Source organism: Mytilus californianus, unplaced genomic scaffold, assembly GCF_021869535.1.
Source record: "Mytilus californianus isolate M0D057914Y unplaced genomic scaffold, xbMytCali1.0.p SCAF_19, whole genome shotgun sequence".
In the NCBI taxonomy this organism is placed as follows: Eukaryota; Metazoa; Mollusca; class Bivalvia; order Mytilida; family Mytilidae; genus Mytilus; species Mytilus californianus.
Window position 1 is genome coordinate 6051920 of NW_026262667.1, and position 24853 is coordinate 6076772.

General features: G+C 31.3%; 1 protein-coding gene across 14 annotated transcripts; it reads left to right on the forward strand.

Moving 5' to 3' along the window:
* Nucleotides 1-542: 542 nt before the first annotated feature.
* Nucleotides 543-24590, forward strand: LOC127727153 (stromal membrane-associated protein 1-like). Of its 14 annotated transcripts, XR_007993805.1 has the most exons (15): nucleotides 543-723; nucleotides 4313-4446; nucleotides 5156-5241; nucleotides 6387-6477; nucleotides 7033-7047; nucleotides 8469-8534; nucleotides 9171-9288; nucleotides 10688-10824; nucleotides 11401-11539; nucleotides 13259-13321; nucleotides 18422-18630; nucleotides 20985-21092; nucleotides 21711-23237; nucleotides 23269-23330; nucleotides 23393-24590. XR_007993805.1 is itself a non-coding variant. In XM_052234598.1 (13 exons), exons 1-13 carry the CDS (start codon nucleotides 606-608, stop codon nucleotides 21852-21854), a joined length of 1428 nt encoding a protein of 475 aa, XP_052090558.1. In that variant the 5' UTR covers nucleotides 543-605; the 3' UTR covers nucleotides 21855-24590. The 14 variants fall into 14 exon arrangements, 4 of the variants coding, with proteins under 4 accessions (XP_052090558.1, XP_052090559.1, XP_052090561.1 ...); XR_007993799.1 differs by having other exon boundaries at nucleotides 21711-23330; XR_007993798.1 differs by having other exon boundaries at nucleotides 21711-23324; nucleotides 23356-24590.
* Nucleotides 24591-24853: the final 263 nt, after the last annotated feature.

The window sequence follows — 24853 nt, forward strand, 5'->3', positions numbered from 1 at the left end:
TAATTCATCATGAAATCATGTTGTGTTTTGTGTACTGATGTTTATCTATTTGTCTTTTCTTTTTAGCCATTGCTTTGTCTGTTTACTTTCGACTTGTAAGTTTGAATGTCCCTTTGGCCGTATCTTCGCCTCTCTCGGTTTTAAAAATAACTAATCTTTTGCAATTTTCTTACAACCTGTATATAATGCAAATAATATATTATAATAAAGGATATCAATTGCAAGTAATTATTTTTTGCCAAATATGCACTTTTTCGATTCTGCAAGAAGATATTTTATTTTTATTTTTACCAAAACCAGACCAGCTTTTTAAAAAGCTAATATTTGTCATATTCTGCAAGACCAAGTTAGCTCCCCTTAAAATAAATACGCAAAATAATTCTCACGAAACCTATTATACGAAACTGAAGTAACAAGTAATTTCTTCCCTTGAATAAGTATATGTGATGAAAATTATTTTAGCGAACTGCATATATCATGCAAAAGTTCTTGTAGCTTATATGTTTGAAACAGGAAGTAAAACAATTCTTCCGCAAGAAACCTTTTCACACATCCGGTTAGTTGTCATCGGAGGAGTGTATTGATTGAATTCTGGTGTTGTCAAAATGTCTACAAGATCAGAAAAAGAACGACAAAAACACTTGCAGGAAAAATACCAGGCTACATTGGCAAACCTTTTGAAAGACGATGATAACAAATATTGTGTTGACTGTGACGCAAAAGGTGTAAATTACAAAAAAAGATATCTTGTCATTACCCTAAGTGACCATAAAAATTATAATTGAAATTCACTTTTGAAACTTTTAAATTTTTGGAAACACTTGTTTTCTGTAAGAGAAGACAATGTTGAGTTCTTACATATAAGTGCGAAAATGTATAAACACCATTTACCAAAACAAAACTACATCATTGATGTAAAGACTTTATCCCTATTTTCAGTATAATTTTGATTTTGTCATTTTTTGAGTAATAAACATACAATGATCAACAAAACCTAGATGACAAAACAAATGTAAATGATATGTGGAACACATTTAAAATTAATCATGTTGAACATTTTTAAAATTAATCTTTTGTAACATAAATAAACAGACTATCTCAGGAAAATGATAAATAGAAAAAAATAATTATATTATAAGATGAAACAAAACATAAAGTGTGTTGATATGTACAAACATCTTAAAAAACAAGTACAAAAAGAACAGAGACAGCATACTGGGGTTATATTGAAAAAAAAATGATATTGGACTTACCCATAAATGAACCTGACCAACAGGGGCAACAGAGTAACAATCAGTCCAAACCTAAAAACTATTTTCCTTCATAGAATCACTGCGCACAGATAACACAGGTGTCGCTCTTTTGAAAAAAGAAGGACAGTTAATAACAGACGAAGCAAAAGCCAGACATTCTCAACGCACAGTTCCAATCAGTGTTTACAACTGAATCAAATAGCAACATTCCAGACAAAGGTCCAAGCTCACACCCCGTAATAACACCACTAGAAATATCATTACCTGGTGTCAAGAAACTACTGCATAACATAAACTGATAAACCCACATAAGGCAAGTCGCCCAGATAACATCAGTGGCAAAATATTAAAAGAACACAAAAGATCAAACAACTCTGATTCTTACACTTATCTTTAAAACATCACTTGAAATTGGCATAACACCAACAGAATGGAAACACGCAAATGTAGCACCAGTATTAAAAAAAGAGGAAAAATACAAACCTGAGAACTATGGCCCAATATCATTGACATGCATTTCTTGTAAACTTATGGAGCATATCATCACCTAACACATCTTAAACCATCTTGGATGGAGAGTCATCTGACCAGACTCCAGTCACCTCCGGGGTCCCTCAAGGCACTGTGCTGGGTTGGAGCAAGACTGGTTGATGGCTTTCCATTCAGACAAATGCACAGTCCTTACCATGACTATATCTTCCACAATCACAAACTCGAACTGGTCTCTTAAGCTAAATATCTGGGCATTACACTACAAGCAAACTTAGAATGGTCAAAATAGATATAAAAAGATGTGGTATGAGTGCCAATGAGACAACTCTCCATCCAAGTCAATTTATAAAAGTACACCATTATAGGTCAAAGTACAGTCTTCAACACGGAGCCTTGGCTCACACCGAACAGCAAGCTATAAAGGGCCCGAAAAATTACTAGTGTAAAACCTACATACAATGAATCTTTAAGCTTCCCAAAAAGAAATTTAAAAACATGTCAGAACATCAAGACCCAGGCATATCTGGTGCTAGTTCCACCAAAACTGGAATATTCATGTACAGTATGGGACCCTCACACAGTTGAGGAAACTTCTAAAATCGAAATGATCCAACGTCGAGCTGCCAGATATTTCTGTAACGGGTACCATAACAATCATTATGACATAGTATTACAGACATGATAAATTCATAAAACTTACCAACACTACAAGAAAGATGACTACGTACATTAGTAATGTTCTATAAAATAGTCAATCAAATCGTAGCAATTCCATATGCTATTCTCATACCATCAGATAGTAGAACCCGCTAAAATCATAATTTCACGTTCAGAAACATTTCAACCAAAAAAGATGCATATAAATTTTCATTTTTTCTTTGTACCATAACTCAATGGAATTTATTACCAATCCATACAGTCACTATCACAAGTTAACAACAGTTGACACTTTCAGAGAACAGCTCACATCAGCTGTTCTTCACAAATTCATTTAATTTATTATAAGCCTATGTACATGATGTACATGATGTACATAGTTTTTAAAAATTTATGCACTCCAAATTCATTTTCAATTATTTTTGTATTCTTGTAAATATATATATAGGCCATGCTTTGCAAAACAGTAAATAATCTTCAGATCATTGAAGGACTAATGAAACCCTAAAGAAGAAAGAAGAATAATTATCTGTGATACTTGAACTATTGACATCATACATCAATCACACTTTCTATGTTGTGTCAGACATATTCAGTTTTGACTTCAAAGTTTGACCAAATTGTTTATAATGTTCAGGAATACTCCGAATATGGGAATAGTGTTAAGGTAGAATAGAGAATGGAAACAGGGAATGTGTCAAAGAGACAACAACCCAACCAAAGAACAGAAAACAGCCCAAGGCCAATGGGTCATCAACACAGTGAGAAAATCCCGCAACTGAAGTCTGGCTTCAGCTGCCCCCCTAACAATAATGTATACTAGTTCAGCAAAATGGACGCCACTCTTCACTCCAGAACATACAAATGAACCAAAATAAAAAAAAAAAAAAAAACTAACAAAGGCTAGAGGTTGCTGTTAAGGTGTATACTAGGGTTTGTAGCTTCAATCCCAAGAGTACTCACCTTGAAATAGATTGCCCTATTCTTGGTCCAGCCATGCCGTTAAACTTTACACAGAATAAATTCTGTGATGTAAGCTCAGGTTTATTTGCCATAAGGTTATAATGATCCTCAAACCTTTGGTTCTTGCTCCACTAGGGCAGAGTGACGATCAAGATTTTTGAAGAAAACAAGGACATTTTTTTACCCAGGCTTATGGGTCAAGTTTCTTTCTTGGACTCATATTTGTAATAGATTCATTGTTGTAATGATAAAGCATGCACCTTTCGTTTTTGTATTCTTTATTTTTCTACATGAATATCTATCCCAAAAGAAATACATAAAAAACTGCAAAGTTCAAAACCTTTATTCCCCTCTGCTCAACCCGCCATATGCTTCAAATGTGCTTTCACTTTGAACATATGTCATGTGAAAATGCTATTTCATTCTTAGACTGACAAGTGCTGTCCCCTGGCTTGATATTTGTGCTTCAACCTTGATCAGATTTTAGACAGGTGTATCAGTTTATTTCAAATTTTTGCACATAGAATTTGGGAGTAAATTTAGGATTGATCCCTGTGGTCTGTATTATATATGAGCACGCTTTGCCTCATCAGCCAATCTGTTATATGCAACTATAGTGCATGTCAACCTTTTTGATAAGAATAGCTCCCATGATTTCAAATTCTGTGAGATCCCAATATCTCAGTGGAAATTTTCATATGTTTGGTGATAACTCATTTTGATACACAGATTTACATCACTTTATTTTTTACTTAGTGTTATGTTACTAACTCTTAAAAGTAAGGTCAGATTTGAATTTGAATGTAGTTTAGATTGGTAATTCCAATGATTTTTTGGCAGAATGAATTAGCATATACATATACTAATACTTTCATTCAGCGTTTAACATCTGATTTTAACACCTGTATAGTCTCATTATCATCATTTGCTTTGTTGATAATTTTCAGGTCCAAGATGGGCTTCCTGGAATTTAGGAATTTTCCTTTGTATCAGATGTGCAGGAATACACAGAAATCTTGGTGTACATATATCAAAAGTCAAATCTGTAAATTTAGACTCATGGACTGCCGAACAAGTAGCAGTATGTATATTTAGATTATGTGATATATATTTTACTCTTTAATGGAATTACAGGTCCAAGATGGGCATCATGGAATTTAGGGATTTTCCTCTGCATGAGATGTGCAGGAAAACACAGGAATCTTGGTGTCCATATATCGAAAGTCAAATCTGTAGATTTAGATACTTGGACTGCAGAACAAGTTGCAGTATGTATTTTATTACAAGAGTTAGTAAGCTACTGTAGGTGTGGTGCATGTGGTGAAGGGTAAAGGATAATATATACCCCACAGATACATTGTGAAAATTATATATCGACCAGACAGTACTCGTAAAGAAAATAGAAATTTCCAAATATAATTTACAAAATACAAGAGAGCATAGAATTTAAAAAAAATCTATCTTTGAAACAAAATTGACTAACCTGCATAAATAGCTGCATTTATTTTATATGTTTTAAATATTCTGGTAAAACATTTAACTGTTGTGAAATAAGAGCATATTTGCCTTAAATTTTAAAGGAGTTCAGATTTATTTGCTTTTATTTAGCTTCAGAAAATTTTACCTGAAAGTTTTTTCAGGAAAGATAAATGAATTAATAAAGTTCAGCCATTGAAAATGTTAACCAGATATCATTTATTTTTTCAATGAGAATGAATGTAAATTATTTGTTGTATAAATATGTTTATTGTGGGTGTCAGTAATTTTAAAAGTGTGGTTATTTTTTTCAGATGATGATGGAAGTTGGAAACAGTAGAGCCAGAGCAGCTTATGAAGCACAAGTACCAGACAGTTTCAGAAGACCACAGACAGACTCGTATCCTTGTCTAATCAGCATATAACTTTCCTCTCCCTAAATCTATTTGGTTTCCAGATACATTTTAGTAATCAGAATTTTAAAGTTTCCACGACAAAAGAACAGAAATATTATACTCTTATGTTCTGACACTGGAATTTATGGACATCTGGTCCAGGTTACCAGAAATCAAATTATGTATGTTTTTCAACTTTTATTAACTTGAAGCAAAACTTTGCTAGTTAAAAAATTAACTGGCAAACACACTGTGCTGACTAGCATGCAGATTTAATACAAAAAAATGTGCATGTATGTTTTTCATTCTTCAAATTATTATTTTTATTGCCCTGTTAGTCATTTTAATATCTTCTTATTTCTATCAGTGTTTCACCAAGTGCAAATCATTCTTATGTGAATGTTTAGGGGACACAGGTTTGGAAAATGTATTATTTCTATTTTGTGTATTTTTCATCATAGTAAAAATAGCGATAAACAGATTATCAATGGTCTTTCAAACTTGAGGATGTTTCTCTGCCACATCTTCCATGAGATTGTAGCTGAGAAACAACCCTTAGTTTGAAAAACCATCATTAACCTACAGGTTTTTATACCAACAGCTTTTAAATTTTGAGATATTTATTTATCTATCCAAGATGTGCATGTCACATCTCAAGTTTTGTTACAAGTTCACTTGAAAATTATCCCATCTAACTTGTGTTCCAAACAACTTTTGTCCAACAAAAGTCTTGGTAAGCAAGACATAGGTAGAAATGTTCTGGTGAAGATTATGTTAACAATTTGCAAACAAATGTATTGTTTTATCTCTACTTTCACCAAGGATGAAAAAACTTGGTAAGGAGGTAGTCACATTTTTTGAATGTCAGTCAGTTATTGTCACCTGACCTTGAATTCATTTTCATGTCTCATCTTTGTGGTCCTGTAGTATCTTGAATTTATGTGGTTAAAAGGGTATATTATGTGAATAATATATGTACATGAACATTTGCACATTGCAGATTTGAATCAACTAGTGAGTTGACTTCAGTTGAGAGTTTTTAAAAAAATCAAATATTGCCACAGGTGAGACATTTAATGTCAACTTTAATTTGAAAGAAACAGACTATACATCCCTCAGTTTTCAACTCTATTTCCTTAACATTAACAAGCGCTCTAGAATCCTTTATAAGAGCAAAGTATGAACATAAAAAGTATGTTGCCAGAGAATGGGTGGTGCCTAAGCCAACTATACCAAAGGAGGTAAGGCATTATAATGAATCGTTTGAAAATTGAAGGGTTTTGTCTGATTGTTAAACTTAAACCAGTACCATTTCATATTTTGTTAAATAGTATCTACATTCAAGAAATATGCTTTGTTCAGACAGCTATCTGTTTATTAACTTGTGTAGGATTATCTACAAAATCTTAAAAAGCATTCATTGTTGGTTGCTTCATGTCCAGTGGCAAATATTTCATGCATTTTCAAGACAATGAAGAGCATTGAATCCAACCAGATGACACAGGAAGCAAACATTATAAAGCAATCCAAGTTATCATTTTTTAATTTCATAATTATTTGAAATTTTATATAATTAATGACTGTAAAATTTGAACATGAAATATTTTATAACCAATAATACTGCTGCCTTATTGACATATACCCGCCATCATCTTTATTTATTTTCATTTTGTTATCATGAATAACTATAGTTGTATAGTTGCACAGAACTTTGCATGCCCTTTTTATGTTGTGAATGTAACCTTTGCTTATCATAGATCTGTGTATAGTTAATGCAACATTGAATATTTCTGCAGTTAAAAGGAGACACGGTAAATTTTACTATCTTTAATCTTTCTTCTATCTACTAATACAGCTCTGGGTTGATTGTTTTTAACAAATGTATGATGCTAATGAAATAATGAGATAAAATAAACACCTTTATTTTATACATCTTTGTATTTGAGCATTTAAAAGGAATGGTTTTTAAAACGATGACAAATACTTGTTTGGGTATTACAATAAACTTCCACATAAGAAGAGGGAATTTCTCTTCAAATTAAAACCCTTTTTTTTTATACTAAAAGTTTGGAAAAAGATTTTTCAATTTACTGAGCCCCTCATAAATATTTCTTTAGCATCATAAAAGTAAAGCTTTTAGATACATATTTCTGAAAAACAATGTCAAATTTTATGTTTGTATGCAAGAGTATTGATATTAGGAGCTAGAGTATGCATAAGAAGTATATTTTAAAGCAAATAGTTGAAATATGCAAATTTCCTCTGTAAATGTAGTGAACATTCCAAATTTGAGGTTTTACTTTACATTTCTTTCAGTTGATTTTAAGGCATGCAGAAATTGTTTTTTGTTTGTTCTTTTTATAGAAATAAAAAAAGGAATACTGAACATTTGGTATATATTTATCAAATTAATAAAAACTTGTAGGAGAAAGAGTATTATGAATACTTTACATTTGAAAATAAATTTTTGCACTAAGAACCATTTGAAACCAATCATAACTGTCACAATATCTTCATTTTGATAGATGCTTGGTTAATTTCTGTTACACAAATATCACAGACTTTGGTATTATATCCTTTTACAGATTCCTTTAATTTGTTACCATCACAAAGTAGAATTATGGATATGCATGTGGAAATTGGTGAAGGGTCTTTATAGTAATTATAAACATCTATAATTTGTATACTAGTAACTAAGATAAATCTATCTCCTATGTAACATCACTTTTCAAGTGTCCTGACCATGTAGCAGAGCACAATTAAAATGTTTTGTATTAATATAATTAAATGGTACAAAAATAGAAAGAAAACACCAGATAAAGCAATTGATTTGAATGTAAAAAAAAAACACACCAGATTGGTCAATAGCATATTAACAATGAATTGAAAGTGTACATATGTATGTATAATATAAACAAGTTTAAATTGAAAACAACATTCAAACCTATGATGTATTTATATATATATATATATATATATATATATAGTAATGCTTGAAAGGCAAAGACATTGATATACAAAGTAATCTGCTTTTAGCTTCTTGTAAAGAACCTATATTTGACCAAGTATTATTTACATGTATAATAGTAATCAATATGAACTTATTAATATAAATGCATTTCTAATATATCATTCTTCATTCATTCATATATCATTATGAAACAAATGTGAGACCCAATCAACAACTAATCAATCAAATTTGTGTAAAATTAGAAGTTTTAAACTTTTTCAGCTGGAAATGGATGAAAAAACAGAAAGAAAGAAAAGGCCTAAACAACAGTCATCTATACAAATAGAGGTAGGATTTTTTTTGACCTGAGACCATTTATTATAAATTCAGAAATATTTGTTTGCATTTGTTGTTGCGATTGCATTTTTTATGATATAATGCATAGAAGTAATGCCTTTAAAATTTATGAAGCAGTATTTTTTTTTTTTTTTTAGAAATCCTTCCCTTTACAATGATATAACTATTGCCAAAATTTCTGAATTTACAGTATAATAATGATAGCCTTTTGTCTGAGTTGTATCTATATGAAAATAAGAATTTGGTAGGATTGCCAATGATACAACTATCCACCAGAGACCAAATGACACAGATTTATGCAACAATAGGTCACCATACAGCCTTCAATTCTATAGTTGATTTTCTTTAAAAGATTGGACATTTGAGATTAAAATATACTGTTTGGTGCAGTAAATTAAAATATACAGTTTTGTGCAGCATATTAAAATATACAGTTTGGTGCAGTAAATTAAAATATACAGTTTCGTGCAGCATATTAAAATATACAGTTTGGTGCAGTAAATTAAAATATACAGTTTCGTGCAGCATATTAAAATATACAGTTTGGTGCAGTAAATTAAAATATACATTGTTTGCAGCATATGAATAAAAGTGGAATTGCAATATTTGTCATGTATTCTATTTCAGGCACCTAAATCTAGTGTACCAAGGTCACAGCCAGTAGAAAAGAAAACACAGAACACAACTCCTCCTCCTCCAACACAGCCTAAACAGACCTCCAATACAGAAGATTTACTTAGTCTCAGTAAGATTCTAAACAGACAGAACACTTTTAAGCTTTATGATTAATTATTTTTCAGTCAAGTGGAACACTTAACCAGACAAAGCTTACTTGATCTTTTAAATAAATAACTTTAAAAGAGAAGTTCAAATTAACATGAAGGAGGTTGGAATTTGTTAATTAACTATCATTTTTTCGATATACTCTCCAATCTGCAATACTTCTGAAGCCACATGCTCGCCAATTTGATCTTATAAAGGCTGATTAAATAACAGGCCATAATCTTGCCGGCGAAATGACGATTTAAGTCGCCAAAGAATTTTGAAAATCGCTAAATCTCGCCGGCCGACTGACTTCATAGCGAAGTCAAATCGCTATCAAAATCGGTAAAAGGGAGACAACTTGTGATTGACACGTCTCACAGGTAAAAAAAAATGGCAGCTGACAAGGAAAATCGAGATTTTCGAAACGACCTAGGACTAATACTGTAAACGATCAAATTAAATAAATACAACGGCGACTTTGAACATCCTCAAATATAACTTTCGAAACTGTTCAAACGGAAAACTGACCGTCTGTTTAAGTTATCGTTTTACGATGATTTTCATCTGAGGATGATGCGTAATCACTCAGCTGATTTGTTTTATTTTTATTACCTACACGAGTCGATCAATTTTACTATTCGGTAGGTAAAGGGTGGGAATTAATGGTAGATTTATTATATTCATTGAATAAAAATTGAAATATAAAAGGTAGAAAGACAGCTGATGGATAATGTGATTGCAAACGTATGACACTCGACCAGATTGTGATCAGCAGTGGATTTTTTCTCATGACCACTTCGTTGATATGGATGATATTTTTAAAAAATGATAGAAACTAGCTCTTTATCGGATAATTAACTTGAGATTGAAATATATTTTCATTTATAGACTTTCAATCTTTAACGATAATTTCAATTAACTACAACTAACATAAATGTCCTAGACATTCAAAATGTTTTACAAAACAATGACAAGTGGTGATATAAATTAAATTCCCAGTCATGTGAAATTCATCATATTTTTCTGGAGTTTTAAAAATAAATTGGGGCAGATGCGCATGAATTTCATGCATCATAATCTTGATAATATTAAGAGGCTACTCCCTCATGTCCCAATCAACAAATTTTATTTAGAACACATTATGGTATCAATAAATAAATAACATATGAAAAAACTGCAAGTACATCTTTTATTGAATATAAAACAATTTCCTTAGTGATAAGCTTGAAAACACGATGCAACCGAAACGGTAATGGAATCTCACTTCTCCCTTCTCTCTCATGGAAGGAGAAGTCACTTCTCCTTCTTCAAAATCCTAGATTAGGCCCTGAATAACACAGCTTAATATGGATGTAAAACTAGATGTTGATATTTTATAGATACATCACCTGCAAAACAACCAGCTGCGCAATCATCAGATTTACTAGGAGATTTAGTAGACATCATGGGACCATCTGTATCAACTAGTCAAAATGGCAGTATTCAGTCTAGTCAACCTGTTGATTCAGGAACTCAAGTAGGTACAAGTTGGAAGGTACTGAATAATTCCGATGTATTGTTTAGAAAATATATATTAATGTTATTCTTTTTTATCCAGGTGTATCATGTGCTCATGACCCAGCAGTTTATTTTAAAGTGATTCCTTAATTTAGTACAAATTAAAAAAAAAAACACTTGAATTTGACTGTATGCTTATCTTTTTTTGTGGAAAAATTTCAAACCAGCTTATACATAAAACTCACTTGAACAGCCTGTAACTGTTACAGTTTAATGTTGAATGAGATTAACAAGAACTTTGGAAAAAAAAATGGGTATTTTTCATGATTTTAATAAAATTTGAAAATTTAGATGTTATTTAAATAACTTTATTTTGAAAATTCATGTGAATTTCACATGAAAAAAAATCACATGAAACTCATGTGAAATCAGCTTGTTTGAGGTTAGATTCTTGTGTATGTAGCATTTAGAATAGTTGTTTCCCATTTGTTTGATGTGTTTGAACCTTTGATTTTGCCATTTGATAAAGGACTTTCCATTTTGAATTTTCCTTGGAGTTCGGTATTTTTGTTATTTTACTTTCTACTCTTTGTAGATGCAGAATGGTGATTTGGAAGCTTCATTATTTGATGATGGTGCAGCTAAAGTTCAGGAGAAATCCACAAAAGATTCAATCTTGGCCTTGTATGGTCCTAGTAGTCAGCCACAACAACAGCCCATGTATGGTGTCCCTGGTAAGTCTGTTACGTCTTCACATATACAATGATATAATGTGGAAAGAAAGGCAAATCTCACCAAACAGATTACTTGGGCTGTTTTCTGTTCTTTGGTCGGGTTGTTGTCTCTTTGACACATTCCCTGTTTCCATTCTTTATTCTATGTTTAAAGGGTACAACACAAAACAGTTTGTTTAAAGGGTACAACACAAAACAGTTTGTTTAAAGGGTACAACACAAAACAGTTTGTTTAAAGGGTACAACACAAAACAGTTTGTTTAAAGGGTACAGCACAAAACAGTTTGTTTAAAGGGTACAACACAAAACAGTTTGTTTAAAGGGTACAGCACAAAACAGTTAATGTTTAGAGTTAAAAGGAATTATGCCCACTGACCACTAAGAGAAAACACTTTAACACAAAGATTAGAAAAAGTCTTTTAAAGAACACTACTCGACAGAGATTAGAATACAGACAAGACTGAAATATAAACACAGATTAAAATACAGACTAGAGACTAAAATATAAACACAGATTAGAATACAGACTAGAGACTGAAATATAAACACAAATTAGAATACAGACTAGAGACTGAAATATAAACACAGATTAGAATACAGACTAGAGACTGAAATATAAACACTGATTAGAATACAGACTAGAGACTGAAATATAAACACAGATTAGAATACAGACTAGAGACTGAAATATAAACACAGATTAGAATACAGACAAGAGACTGAAATATAAACACAGATTAGAATACAGACTAAAGACTGAAATATAAACACAGATTAGAATACAGACTAGAGACTGAAATATAAACACAGATTAGAATACAGACTAGAGACTGAAATATAAACATGAAAATAGGACAAATCTCAATTTACATTTTTGGGGAAAAAAACACAAGAAATAAGTTTTGACAAATAACAGAATTTAGTTTAGAAATCTTTGTAGAATTGAGGTCTTTGTTAAAAAAAAAGTTATGATACATGTAAATTTAGGAACTGTGCACTAAAGTGGTTTTGATGTTTAATAAAAAGTAAAATAACAAAAATACTGAACTCCCAGGAAAATTCTAAACGGAAAATCCCTTAGTTTCTTATGTAGAAAATGGTGGATTAAACTGGTTTTATAGCTAGCTAACCTCTCACTTGTATGACAGTCGCATAAAATTCCATTATATTGACAACGATGTGTGAACAAAACAAACAAACAATTTATTTTCATATTTTAAAGCTAAGAGTAAAGAGAATTTATTAATTATCCAATTATTAGCACACCTATATATTTTTTGAAAATGCAACTGTCTATGTTTGAAATGCTCTTTCTTTGTCATCTATTGAGATATATTGTAATGTATATAGACAGATTAAGTGATAAAAGATACAAATCAACATGCTTTAACACACTGTGACTCATATTACAAATAAGGGAATTTTAAAAAGGTGCCATATTTTAAGAAAATATGAATATTTTTCATGACTTCCTACAAATGTAGCTCTTTCAGTTTTGTGGTAACTTAGCAGTGTTATTTTGCTTTAATGAGACCAGGATACAAGCTTCAAGGCTGTATCTTAGAATTCTAATATCATGTCCTTTTATGTAAAAATGGTTGGATCTGTTTTCCTTCTAAATTAATTTATTTTTTAACTGGACTTTGTAAATTTGGCATGATAAACTAACCAGCATGTTGTAGACAAGATGATTAACACCATATAATTATTACATTACAGGTGGCACACCTTATTACAATGTGTCACAAAGTGATATGGGATATTATAATCAGTACGAAGCAGGTACAGCATGTGTAGTAGATATTTTCTGTTCAGATCATACGCTTGAATGAATGCCTTTGGTTTCTTTTACCTGTCAATTTGGGATGCATGTGGGCTTTCAAAATCACTCAATTTTTAGCTCACCTGGACCCTAAGGTCCATGTGAATTGCAATAACTTTAATAGCATCTGTTGTCAGCACAAACATTGAAAAAAAATCTTCACTTTTGAAACCACTGAAAATTTTCCTTGGTATGTCTAGTTTATAAATTTAATCTTGAGATTTTGATTTGTCCACAAACATTACTGTGGTTACATTGATAAAATAGAACATAGCTGTAAAAGTGCAGTTTCAGCTTATATCTTCAAACCTAAGGCAAATAGAGCAAAAATGACAAAGGGTAAAATAATATGCCTGTGATGGTCTATCTTTCAAAAAAGATAAAAAAATAAACTAAGCTTTTTTTGTGGCAATTGTTCTTGAACAGTTAGTTTGCCCCAAACTTGTAGGAATTAGGGACCAAAAAAGGGCAAAAAAAATAAAAAAATTCTAGTTTCCAGACAATAACTTGTGTTTAAATGTATGGATCTCTCTGAAGTTGTTTTTTTTTGGGGGGGGGGGGATTTTTTTTCCAATTTTTTTAAGGAATTCATATTTTTTTTCAAAAATTTTCAAATTTCAAATTTTTTGAAAAGTTTAAAGAAGAAATCTTCAATTGTGCAGCATTGGACAATAGATTTGTAAGATCTTCGACCACTTTTATTTTGTGTCAGAAACCTTTATTATGTCAAAAATTTGATCACAATCAAAATTCAGACAGTATCAAGCTTGAATATTGTATCCAAATTTGCCCCAACTGTTCAGGGTTGGACCACTGCGGTCGTATCAGGCTGCGCTCAGCGAAGCATTTTATTGAGTATTATCTTGGAAACTACTAAAGAGAGAAACTTTAAATGGCATAAATGACCAGCAAGACAATCTATAAATCAGTTAAAATGGTCAAAATTTCAGTTGAATCCTTATAGGAGTTATTTCCCTTAAATGACAATTTTTTACCTTTTTGGGGCATTTTTTGCCATAACCTTAAATGAATAAAAATTCATTTATATCAGCCTTTATGGAAAAACTATTTATGTTGGTCATTCTCCTATGATACCAACTGATTGTGAAGAATGTAAGTCAAGCAAACAATAATTTTTTTAGTTGACCTTAATGTAAAACAGATTTCTGATAAATATATTATGGTGAAAATAAGGCAAAACATATTTCTTGTTGGATTTTTTGTCCCTCGCGCAACATGTTGTGGGGGACATAGAAATACTGGGTGTCTGGTCTTATTAGCGCTCTCACGATTACAATTCTTGCCAGATTTTTATGAAACTTATATCATAGGTTTATATCAGCAATGTCTTGGACAAGTTCGAAAATCAGTGCCAATCAATTATTTTTAAGAGTTATGCCCCTTGGAAACATTAATTATATGGAAAATTGCATTGTTAGCGCTCTCATTTGTACAATTCTTGCCAGATTTTTATGAAACTCATATCAAAGGTTTATATTAGCAATGTCTTGTACGAGTTCGAAATCAGTGCCAATCAATTATTTTTAAGAGTTATGCCCATGGAAACATTAATTATATGGAAAATTGCATCGTTAGCACTCTCATTTGTACAATTCTAGCCAGATTTTTATGAAACTGATATCATAGGTTTATATTAGCAATGTCTTGTACGAGTTCGAAAGTTAGTGCCGATCAATTATTTATAGAAGAGTTTTGTCCACTTGGAAACATCAATTATATGAAAAATTGCCTTATGAGTGCTCTTATGTGTACAATTCTTGCCAGATTATTATGAAATTTATATTAAAGGTTTATATTATCTTTGATGAGTTCAAAAATCAGTGCCGATCAAATATTTTTAAAAGAGTAAACCCCTTGGAAATATTGATTATATGGAAAATTTCATTGTCAGCATTCTCATGCGTACAATTATTGCCAGAATTATATGAAACTTATATCATAGGTTTATATCAGCAATGTCTTTGACACTTTCAAAAATAAGTGCTGATCAAATATTTTTAAAGAGTTATGCCCCTTGGAAATATTAAGTATAATGGAAATCACATTGCATTTACTCCGAAGCTTCATTTCTGTAAGATATTAATAAAAAGTTTTAAAGAACAAAAAAAAATATGTGTAGAGCTGATTAATCTTTGATTGTTCATTTCATATCCAGTTTTTCTTTCAAATTTTTCATGCTTTTTTCAGTACTACACAAGAATAGGTTAATAAAAACTGGGATTGGGAATTATGAAGGCTTCTGGAATAGAAAGACATGTTTGGAAGTTGCAGAATATATCCCTGCAATAACTATTATTGGACCCCTCAAAGAGTTATTCAAAGGGTTTTTTTATATGTAGAGAGTGTTGCATTGTCCAAACACTTGGCTTCGTATTTAAAAGGACCCCTTTCTAGTAGAATGATGTACCATTAAACAAAAACTATTATAGTGCTGATTAATACGAAATTTCTTTTCTGAATCATAAACAGTTAATTTTTTGGTGTTTTATCTTTTGTATACCTTTTTTTATAGTTTTGCTCTCACTTTATACACCATTTTTTTCAAATTTGATTTACTCAGGATGTGTAAATTCTACTTATAAAAATATGTGTGTCTGAGTGTGTCCTAAAAAGCTTGAAACACAAAATGGTACAATTTATTTCTATTCAATACTTCTGTAAACATGTAGTAACCAGGACACATTTAGATGTGAAAAATCACAAATTTTGATGTATTTGTTTTAATTCATCTATCATGTCTGTACATGTATATTAAAGTACATATTTTTAAACTTTGCTATTGCATATTATGTATTGCTATATTTGTATTATTAGTTGATATTTGAAACGCTGGGTTATATGATTATAACTAAATGTGCAACATAACAATGTGTGCTTTTAATATTATTTTATCAGGCTCTTTTATTTGGCATTACAATCACATGTGCAATAGAACCATTTCAATCATGCTTTAAACATTTTTCTAGCTTCACATTGTAATATTGAACTTTGAAAATTTTAGCAACCAAAGATAATATGAGGCAGGTGCTACAAAGCTTATTGGTGCATGTTTGCTTAATTTATCATCATACTTTTTGGTAATCAGATATTTAAATTTGCGGGAAATTGTATGCTCCTTTATGGTGTTATACGAAAAATCCTTAAAAGGAAGGAAAAACCTCAATGTTGTTGAAGGTGTTTCAGTGCATTAGTAGTACATGTATGACCAAAATAATTTCAACAAAGTTTGATATCTACTAAGAAATTTTTATTCAATGTCCACCATGTTGAAACTTACATCGTTTGAATAACAGGGACTGTTTTTTTCAAAATGACACAAAAAATGGAAAAGAAAACAGATATGAAATCTATTTTATTTTCTTTTGAACTCATTTATCAAAAATAATAGCTGTGTCTTTCAGATGTGAAAACATATATAAATATTTATTGTAATAAAGGCAGCCTTTTTTGTACTGTTAAGCAATTTGCAATGTCATGTTGCATTTTAGTGAATTATTATAACTCTACTGGATGAAGATGAAACCAGTTTGGACAATGTCTTCAGAAAAATATCTATTTCATATCATGTCATTTTAGATGATATGTAAATTGGACAATTTATGGCTAATTTCAGCACTTTAAACCTTTGTTATGACTATATTATTGTTTTCATTGCACAAAAGTTTGTTTTAACTGGTGAAAAAATGATAACCCTTTTAATTGTTACCTGTAGAATCTTTGCACTGCTGATTCTAAAGTTCATTTAATGTGACACTGCATTAAAGGGTTTTATCTATATTCTTTTTTCTTAATACAAATGTTGACTCTAGTAGATGATATAGATACTGACAGAATACAAAACAGAAAATGAGTATTGAATATGAAATAGAAAGTACACTTATAGCTGGATGTATAAAATGATTGATTATTTTCTTGCTTTAAATTTGGCAAAAATTAACAATAATGAAATCATTCTTTTAACATATTTGAATGAAATGGGAAAAACTATATTGTAAATTACTTTTTATACGACAGCAAAAAAAATTTTGGGGTCGTATAGTGCTATCACGTCGTCGTCGTTGTCCGAAGACATTTAGTTTCTGGACATTAACTTTAGTTTAAGTGTATGGATCTCTATGAAATTTAACCAGAAGGTTCAATACCACAAAAGGAAGGTTGGGATTGTTTTTGGGGGTGATGGTCCCAACCGTTTAGGAATTAGGGGCCAGAAAGCGCCCAACACAAGCATTTTTCTAGTTTCAGGACAATAACTTGTGTTAAAGTATTTTGATTGCTCTAAAATTGTACCACAAGAAGAAGGTTGGGATTCATTTTTGGGGTAAAATTTTTTTTTTGGTGGGGGGGGGGGGCAATTTTTTTCCCTCAAGATTTAAGAAATTAAAAAGAAAATTTCTTCAAATATCACTTTTTTTGGAAGGGGGGGGGGGGGGGTTAAAAATTTTATTTTTTTTTGGGGGGGGGGGGTCAATTTTTTTCCCCTCAAGATTTAAGGAATTGTCAATTTTCCAAAGAAAAATTGGGGGTCACAATTTATTTTGCAAATTATTTGTATATAGTCTGAAAACAGATTTACTAAGTATTACGCAACAGCACAGTGTATTGCACAACAGCAAGAAAACTTCAATTGAATATAAATTCAAATCATATAACCAATTTCAAGTTCTTTGACTACATTTATTCTGTGTCAGAAACCTATAATGTGTCAAATATTTAATTACAATCCAAATTCAGACCTGTATCAAGCTTGAATATTGTGTCCATTTTTCCCCAACTGTTCAGGGTTGGACCTTTGCGGTCGTATCTAGCTGTGCTCGGCGAAGGAGTTTATTTTATGTTAATTCTTAAACTACAATTAAAACTTATTATTTTAAAAATGTCCCTGTATTGTTATGTAGATGATGTCTAACTTATAGAATAAAACTAGTCCATTAAAAGATATATTACTGGTCCATTTAGTTATATACTTTCATAGATGAATAATTCACTAGTTGGATCAACTTCTAAGTGGAGATTCTATTTAAAAAATATTGACTTTACAGGTGGTATGTACATGCCTCAACAGAACATGGGAATGTATGGTGTGCAACAGCAGCCCATGATGAATAACCAAGGAGGTATGCCACAACAAGCCATGATGAATAACCCTGGAGGCATGCCACAACAGTCCATGATGGCTAACCAAGGAGGGGTGCCACAACAGTCCATGATGAATAATCAGTATAATCAACAGTCTGTGCCAATGCAACAGGTAACTAGAATTTCTTGATCGTCTGTTTTTGAGTAAAGAATGTTGTGCTCCTCTTGGATTATGTAGAGGCTTTATATAGATTACCGTAATCTTCTTCTGTAAATACATACAGGGTACTTATAGGGTTCAGTCTTGCCTTAATGCCAAATTCTCATAAACAAATTATACATTAATTATTTGTCCTTGTATACTACAATGTTGCTGAGCAACAAATGGTCACAATTATCTACCTTTCATACTTTGGTTATTTTTTTGGCTTAATCTCAATTTTGCAGAAACCTTTGATTAAAATGTTGATTGAGTATTTCAATCTTCTTGCTGTATGAAATGTTTGTTAGCAACTTTTTTGGTGACTGTAACCTACATTTTATGCATGGATGACTTTGGTAAAGTTTTGCACTTAAGTCTGTTGTAACTTGTTTTCCTGCTTTTATACATGTGACAGACTGCTGAGTTTCTAACTAATTTGTTAATTGTCAGCTTGACATTTTTATTAATTCTAGACTTTATATCAGTCAGAGGAAAATTTTTAATTTATTTAAAAAAAAATCAGCTTGAGAGTTATAATTATAAGCTGAAACATCCATACATGTACTACATCGTACCAGGTGCAGACTGAAGGTTAATATATATGTGCATTTACATTCTAGAAATAATTTCAATTTCTGAAAACATTGATAACAAGTTGGCCTTTGCATTGATGAGAACACATATAGAAAATAACAGGTTATACTTCTTTACTATAGCCATCTGATGAGTAGACATATAGAAAATAACAGGTTATTGTCGAGCCTGAGACTTTTGTCACAGAAAGCTCGACATAGGGATAGTGATCCGGCGGCGGCCACAGCAGCGTTAACTAACTACTTAAAAGCTTAATATTTCAGAAGGTAGAAGACTTGGATGCTTCATACTTTGTATATAGATGCCTTATATTATGAAGTTTCCGTCTGTCATATGTCCTTTGTCCTTGACCTCATTTTCATGGTTCAGTGACTACTTGAAAAAAAGTTGATTTTTTGTAATGTTAATTTCTCTCTTATTATGAGTAATATGATAACTATATTTGGTATGTGCATACCTTGCACAGTCCTCATGCCTGTCAGACAGTTTTCACTTGACCTCGACCTCATTTCATGGATCAGTGAACAAGGTTAAGTTTTCGTGGTCAAGTCCATATCTCAGATATTATAAGCAAAAGGTCTACTGTATTTGGTGTATGGAATGATTGTAAGGTGTACATGTCCAACTGGCAGGTGTCATCTCACCTTGACCTCATTTTCATGGTTCAGTGGTTAAAGTTAAGTTTTTGTGTTTTGTTCTATTTTTCTAATAATGTATGCAATAGGTCAGCTATATTTGGTGTATGGAAATATTTTATGATGTACATGTCAGTCTGGCAGGTTTTATTTGACCATGACCTCATTTTCATGGTTCATTGCTCAATGTTAAGTTTTTGTGTTTTGGTCTGTTTTTCTTAAACTGTAAGCAATTGGTGTATAGAATGATTGTAATGTTTATATGTCTGTCTGGCAGGTATCATCTGACCTTGACCTCATTTACATGGTTGATTGGTCAATGATAAGTTTTCGAGGTTAAGTTTGTTACTTAGATACTATATTTGATATGTCAACTATATTTGATCCATGGAATGATTGCAAGGTGTACATGTCAGTCTGGTAGGATTCATCTGACCTTGTCCTCCTATTCATGGTTCATTGGTCAATATAAAGTTTTCAGGGTTTGGTCTGTTTCTTGTATACTATAACCAATAGGTCCATACATTTTTTTTTAGGTCAACTATATTCAATGTATGGAATGATTGTAAGGTGTACATGTATTTCTGGCTTGGTTTATCTGACCTTGACCTCATTTTCTTGGATCATTATAAGTTAATGTGATACTTGTAGTTAAACTTTATATATGGGGCTATCAACATAAAATCAATAGTAATAAAGCAGGCGAGACATTTCAGCATGTGCACTCTTGTACTTCTTTTCTATAGCCATCTGATGAGTAGACATATGGAAAATAACAGGCTATACTTCTTGCTATAGCCATCAAAATGCAATTCATTTCAGAAGGAACACAGCACATTAGTTTCTTAAGTTTTCACAAGCACTGTGTGACTAAACAATTAGTGCAGAATCAGAATTGGCCTTAGAACAGTTTGTAAACGTAAATATACTAGCTAGGAAGAAAAGAAAAAGTAATTCAAAAAGGTTATTTAAGACCCAATTTTGAATTGATTTCTTATATAATTCTGAGTAAACAATTTTCTTTAGGTATATCAACTACACCAGATATTCAGATAATAATGAAAACATTTTATCAACCTCTTTGTTTATTCACAGAATCCAAACATGTATGGTATGATGGGACAACAGAATATGCAGCCTTCAATGGGAATGTATAATCAACAACCACAAATGGCCACTGTGCAGTCCATGCAGTATAATCAGGTTTGTCTAGAAATATTATATCAACTATGCAGTGATTAATTACGAGTTCAGAAGAAAACTATCATTGTAAGAAACTTAATGTAAAACATGACACTAACTGTAGTTTATATGTGCTGCCCCCTCTTAATTTCCACAAGGCAGGAGAGAAAGAAAATTTAAATATCTTACAACTGGTCACCGCCTAGCACATTTTATTCACCATTTTTCATTAAATAATTCAAATAATAAAAATTAGGACATGTATCATCTCCAGACTGCCTTATTGTATCTGTTGGTGGTTTGTATGTACAATCACATAAATTCTCAAACTTTCACTCCTCAGTAGCTCAAAATATTGTAAAGTCAATTTCTGATGACAGAAGTAGATGTAAGATGCAAGTTTCAAGCTACTAAATACACCATTGACTTCAGATGCAGTGCATGAAATAAGTCTGTTACTGTCAAGTGAGAAATGACATAATAAAACAAATAATGGAAGTTTGTGTGTAAGTTTTCTCTCTCACATCATTGGAAAGCATTTTTGAGATGAGAACATTGTTTCATAATTGAATATTTTATATTTTTCACATTTTTGAGATGAGACCATTGTTTCATAATTAAATATTTTATATCTTATAGATGCAGCAACAGATGAATAATATGAGATTAAATTCTGGTAACATGATTGGACAACCAGTAGGGGCAACATCAAATGGAGGAATGGGCAACTGGGGAGTACAGGGCAATAGTGGACATACTCTCTCTACAAATCTTTGGCAATGATGACGTTATAATTAGGCTTATTTTTCGCATTCCATTTATTCATGTGATGGTATTGTTAATTTTAGAATTGTTTAATGAGAAGATGAATGTATGAAATAGTGGATGTTGAAATTTGTTGAAAACATTTGTCACTGTCAGTACATAGTGTATTATTTCTTGAATTCACGTCGTCATTGTCTGAATATGATGGAAATCAAACACAAAACCATTGACAGTGCATAAGCTTTCAATAATAAATTGCTTTCAATGCAGTTGTTCAATTAAAAATTAATAAAATAAATAAGAAAATATCATTATGAAATAATCTTCATAAAAGGATGAAAATTTTTGAGAGTTGTTGAAGCTGAAGATGTTTTTTTAAATACAGGGATATTTTATGACTTAATGATTCCAAAAGAAATTAAAGTTAAGAAATATGATATGATTGATGTGAATGTGGTATGAATGTGTATTTTATATCTTGTTGGATCAAGTTTGATGTAATGAAAATATTGAACTGTAAAGTATTATTTTCAAACTTTGTAGGGAAAGTATAGTGATGTAGTGTGACATGTCAGGTTCAAACGACATGTATTTTTTCTATTAACATTTGCTTATTCAGTAATACCATCTTTATATATACATTAGCTTGTTACGTTGACAAAGGGTGATATTAAAGCATATTTGACAACTCACAAATTAAAAACATAGAAATAGCCAAGGGCAAAGGAGCAGCTCTATGATAAAATGTTGTTTTTCATTTTAAACTTTTGACATGTTGATAATTGCAATATAAATAAGAGATTGTGAAAATGCCTCTGGAATTAGTATTTTTTTTGTGTGTTTTTTTTCAATTTATTTTTTATTCAGTAACTATTATTGTTTTTTTACATAAAAACATTTTTTTCTTTTATCATAATCAGATAATCTATAAATTGATATTCAATGAGTTATATAGTAATTATATTTTGTAATATTTGTTAACAGTGCAAATTCATATTTTGAAAGCCATACAAACTTTTTCAAAAGAATCTACAGCAATTACTGAAGGACTCATTAATACTTTGAAAGAGAACATTATGCAAATTTAGCTAGGCAGTTTTAAAGTTAAAAATAAATGTGTGTTTACGTAGATTTTTAATTATGTAGAAGGTGAGGGTAGCATAAAGGTCATTCAGCAATCATACAATCCACACTTTCAGAATGGAAATGTGTCTACATTTTTTGGTTACAAATTTTAGCTTGTAAGGAAAAGTATGTTATTTCATGTTTTATCTTATAATGTAAATAGTTAAAATGAGGTTTTATTACATTTATTGAAATCAAGATTCTATAGGTCAAAATGAATGAGAATTCAGATTCTATAGGTCAAAGTGAATGAGAATTCAGATTCTACAGGCCAAGGTGAATGGGAATTCAGATTCTATAGGTCAAGGTGAATGGGAATTCAGATTCTATAGGTCAAGGTGAATGGGAATTCAGATTCTGTAGGTCAAGGTGAATTGGAATTCAGATGCTATAGGTCAAGGTGAATGGGAATTCAGATTCTATTGGTCAAGGTGAATGGGAATTCAGATTCTAAAGGTCAAAGTGAATATTTTGATGCCACTTGTGCAATAAGAAGATACATATTCAATTGGCTTGTTTTAATTATAATCATTACTATGGATGATATATATGTATTTTGGTTTTCTGCGGAAGTAAGTTTTGTGTCAGTTTTCTTAATTAGGATGGAATATGATGTAAGGCTGTTTCATAATATAAGAGAAACAATAGGAACAATGTATGCTAATATTATAGATGCATATTGATGTATACTGCTTATAGAATTTTTATCTATTTGATATATAAATACAAGCACAATTTCCTGATTGTATTGAATAATGAGAGACTATAATGAACCTCAGGCAATTTTTGAGTGCATATTATCTACACATGAACGGTGTTCAATGACAATAATACTCATGCACTTTATAATACCAACAATGTCTCAAAAGAATATATTGACAATATTATAAACTATATTTGAATAACCGGCAGGTTTCTCAGTAAGGTTGGTACATGCACTGTTTTGGGGGTTAAGATTGCACTAAGAACATTTGAATCCCTATTCCTTCAGGCCTGTGAGCTATATTTCAACCTACTACTCAATATTTCTTGGACATCAATTACCATTTACTGCCAAAAGCAAGTCTTAAGGCTGTTCCATTAAAACATATATAGCACTTGGGGAAGACACTTACAAATTACCACTTACAGACACAATTTTGTGCCTTGCCTTTGATAGTTTTCAGGTCTTTGCACCCCTCCATCCTTAATTAGGTGCAAGTTTTGTTTTAAGGTAGTTTGCAGACATGTTTAATATGAAGTGACCTGTAAAAAATATTTGCTAAATGAGGATTTGACAAGATTTCACCTGCCTATGGACACATATTCTAGTTGAATTTCCCAGTACGAAAAAGTAATACCCATAGTTGAGAGTCCTAAGTGCCTTCCCTAGGTCCCATGTTTGTTTAACGGAACAGCACCAAGAAATCCTTGGATAAAAAGAAGGTTGTTCTATGTATGGATTATTTTATATTGTAATATAATAGATTATTTACATAAGGGATATGATCTGATAATTCCTTGTGTAATTGTGTAAATGTCAGTGTTTTACTTACCGGTATTCATTTTGGTGAAGACAGTGCTTAAAAAATAAACCCATGACAGATTAAAAAGCTCAATGTACACGTAACAGTAATGGCATCATTGTTTTAATATAAATGGATGAGAAGCAGATTTAATGCACATGTGGAATATTATTTTATATAGTTTCATCTATATCATGATGTGTTTCTTGGAATATCCACTTAATTGTTTCAGGAATAAGAAAAAATACATGTCTTTTTGTAATTTTGCAGAGTTTTTTCATCTATTGTTTTAAATAAATGTTTGCTAGCTGGTAGTACTGTTGCTTTTGTTCGTCTTTATCTTTGGGAGGGTGGAATATGTCTTATTTTAAACCCTTTGTCTAACAG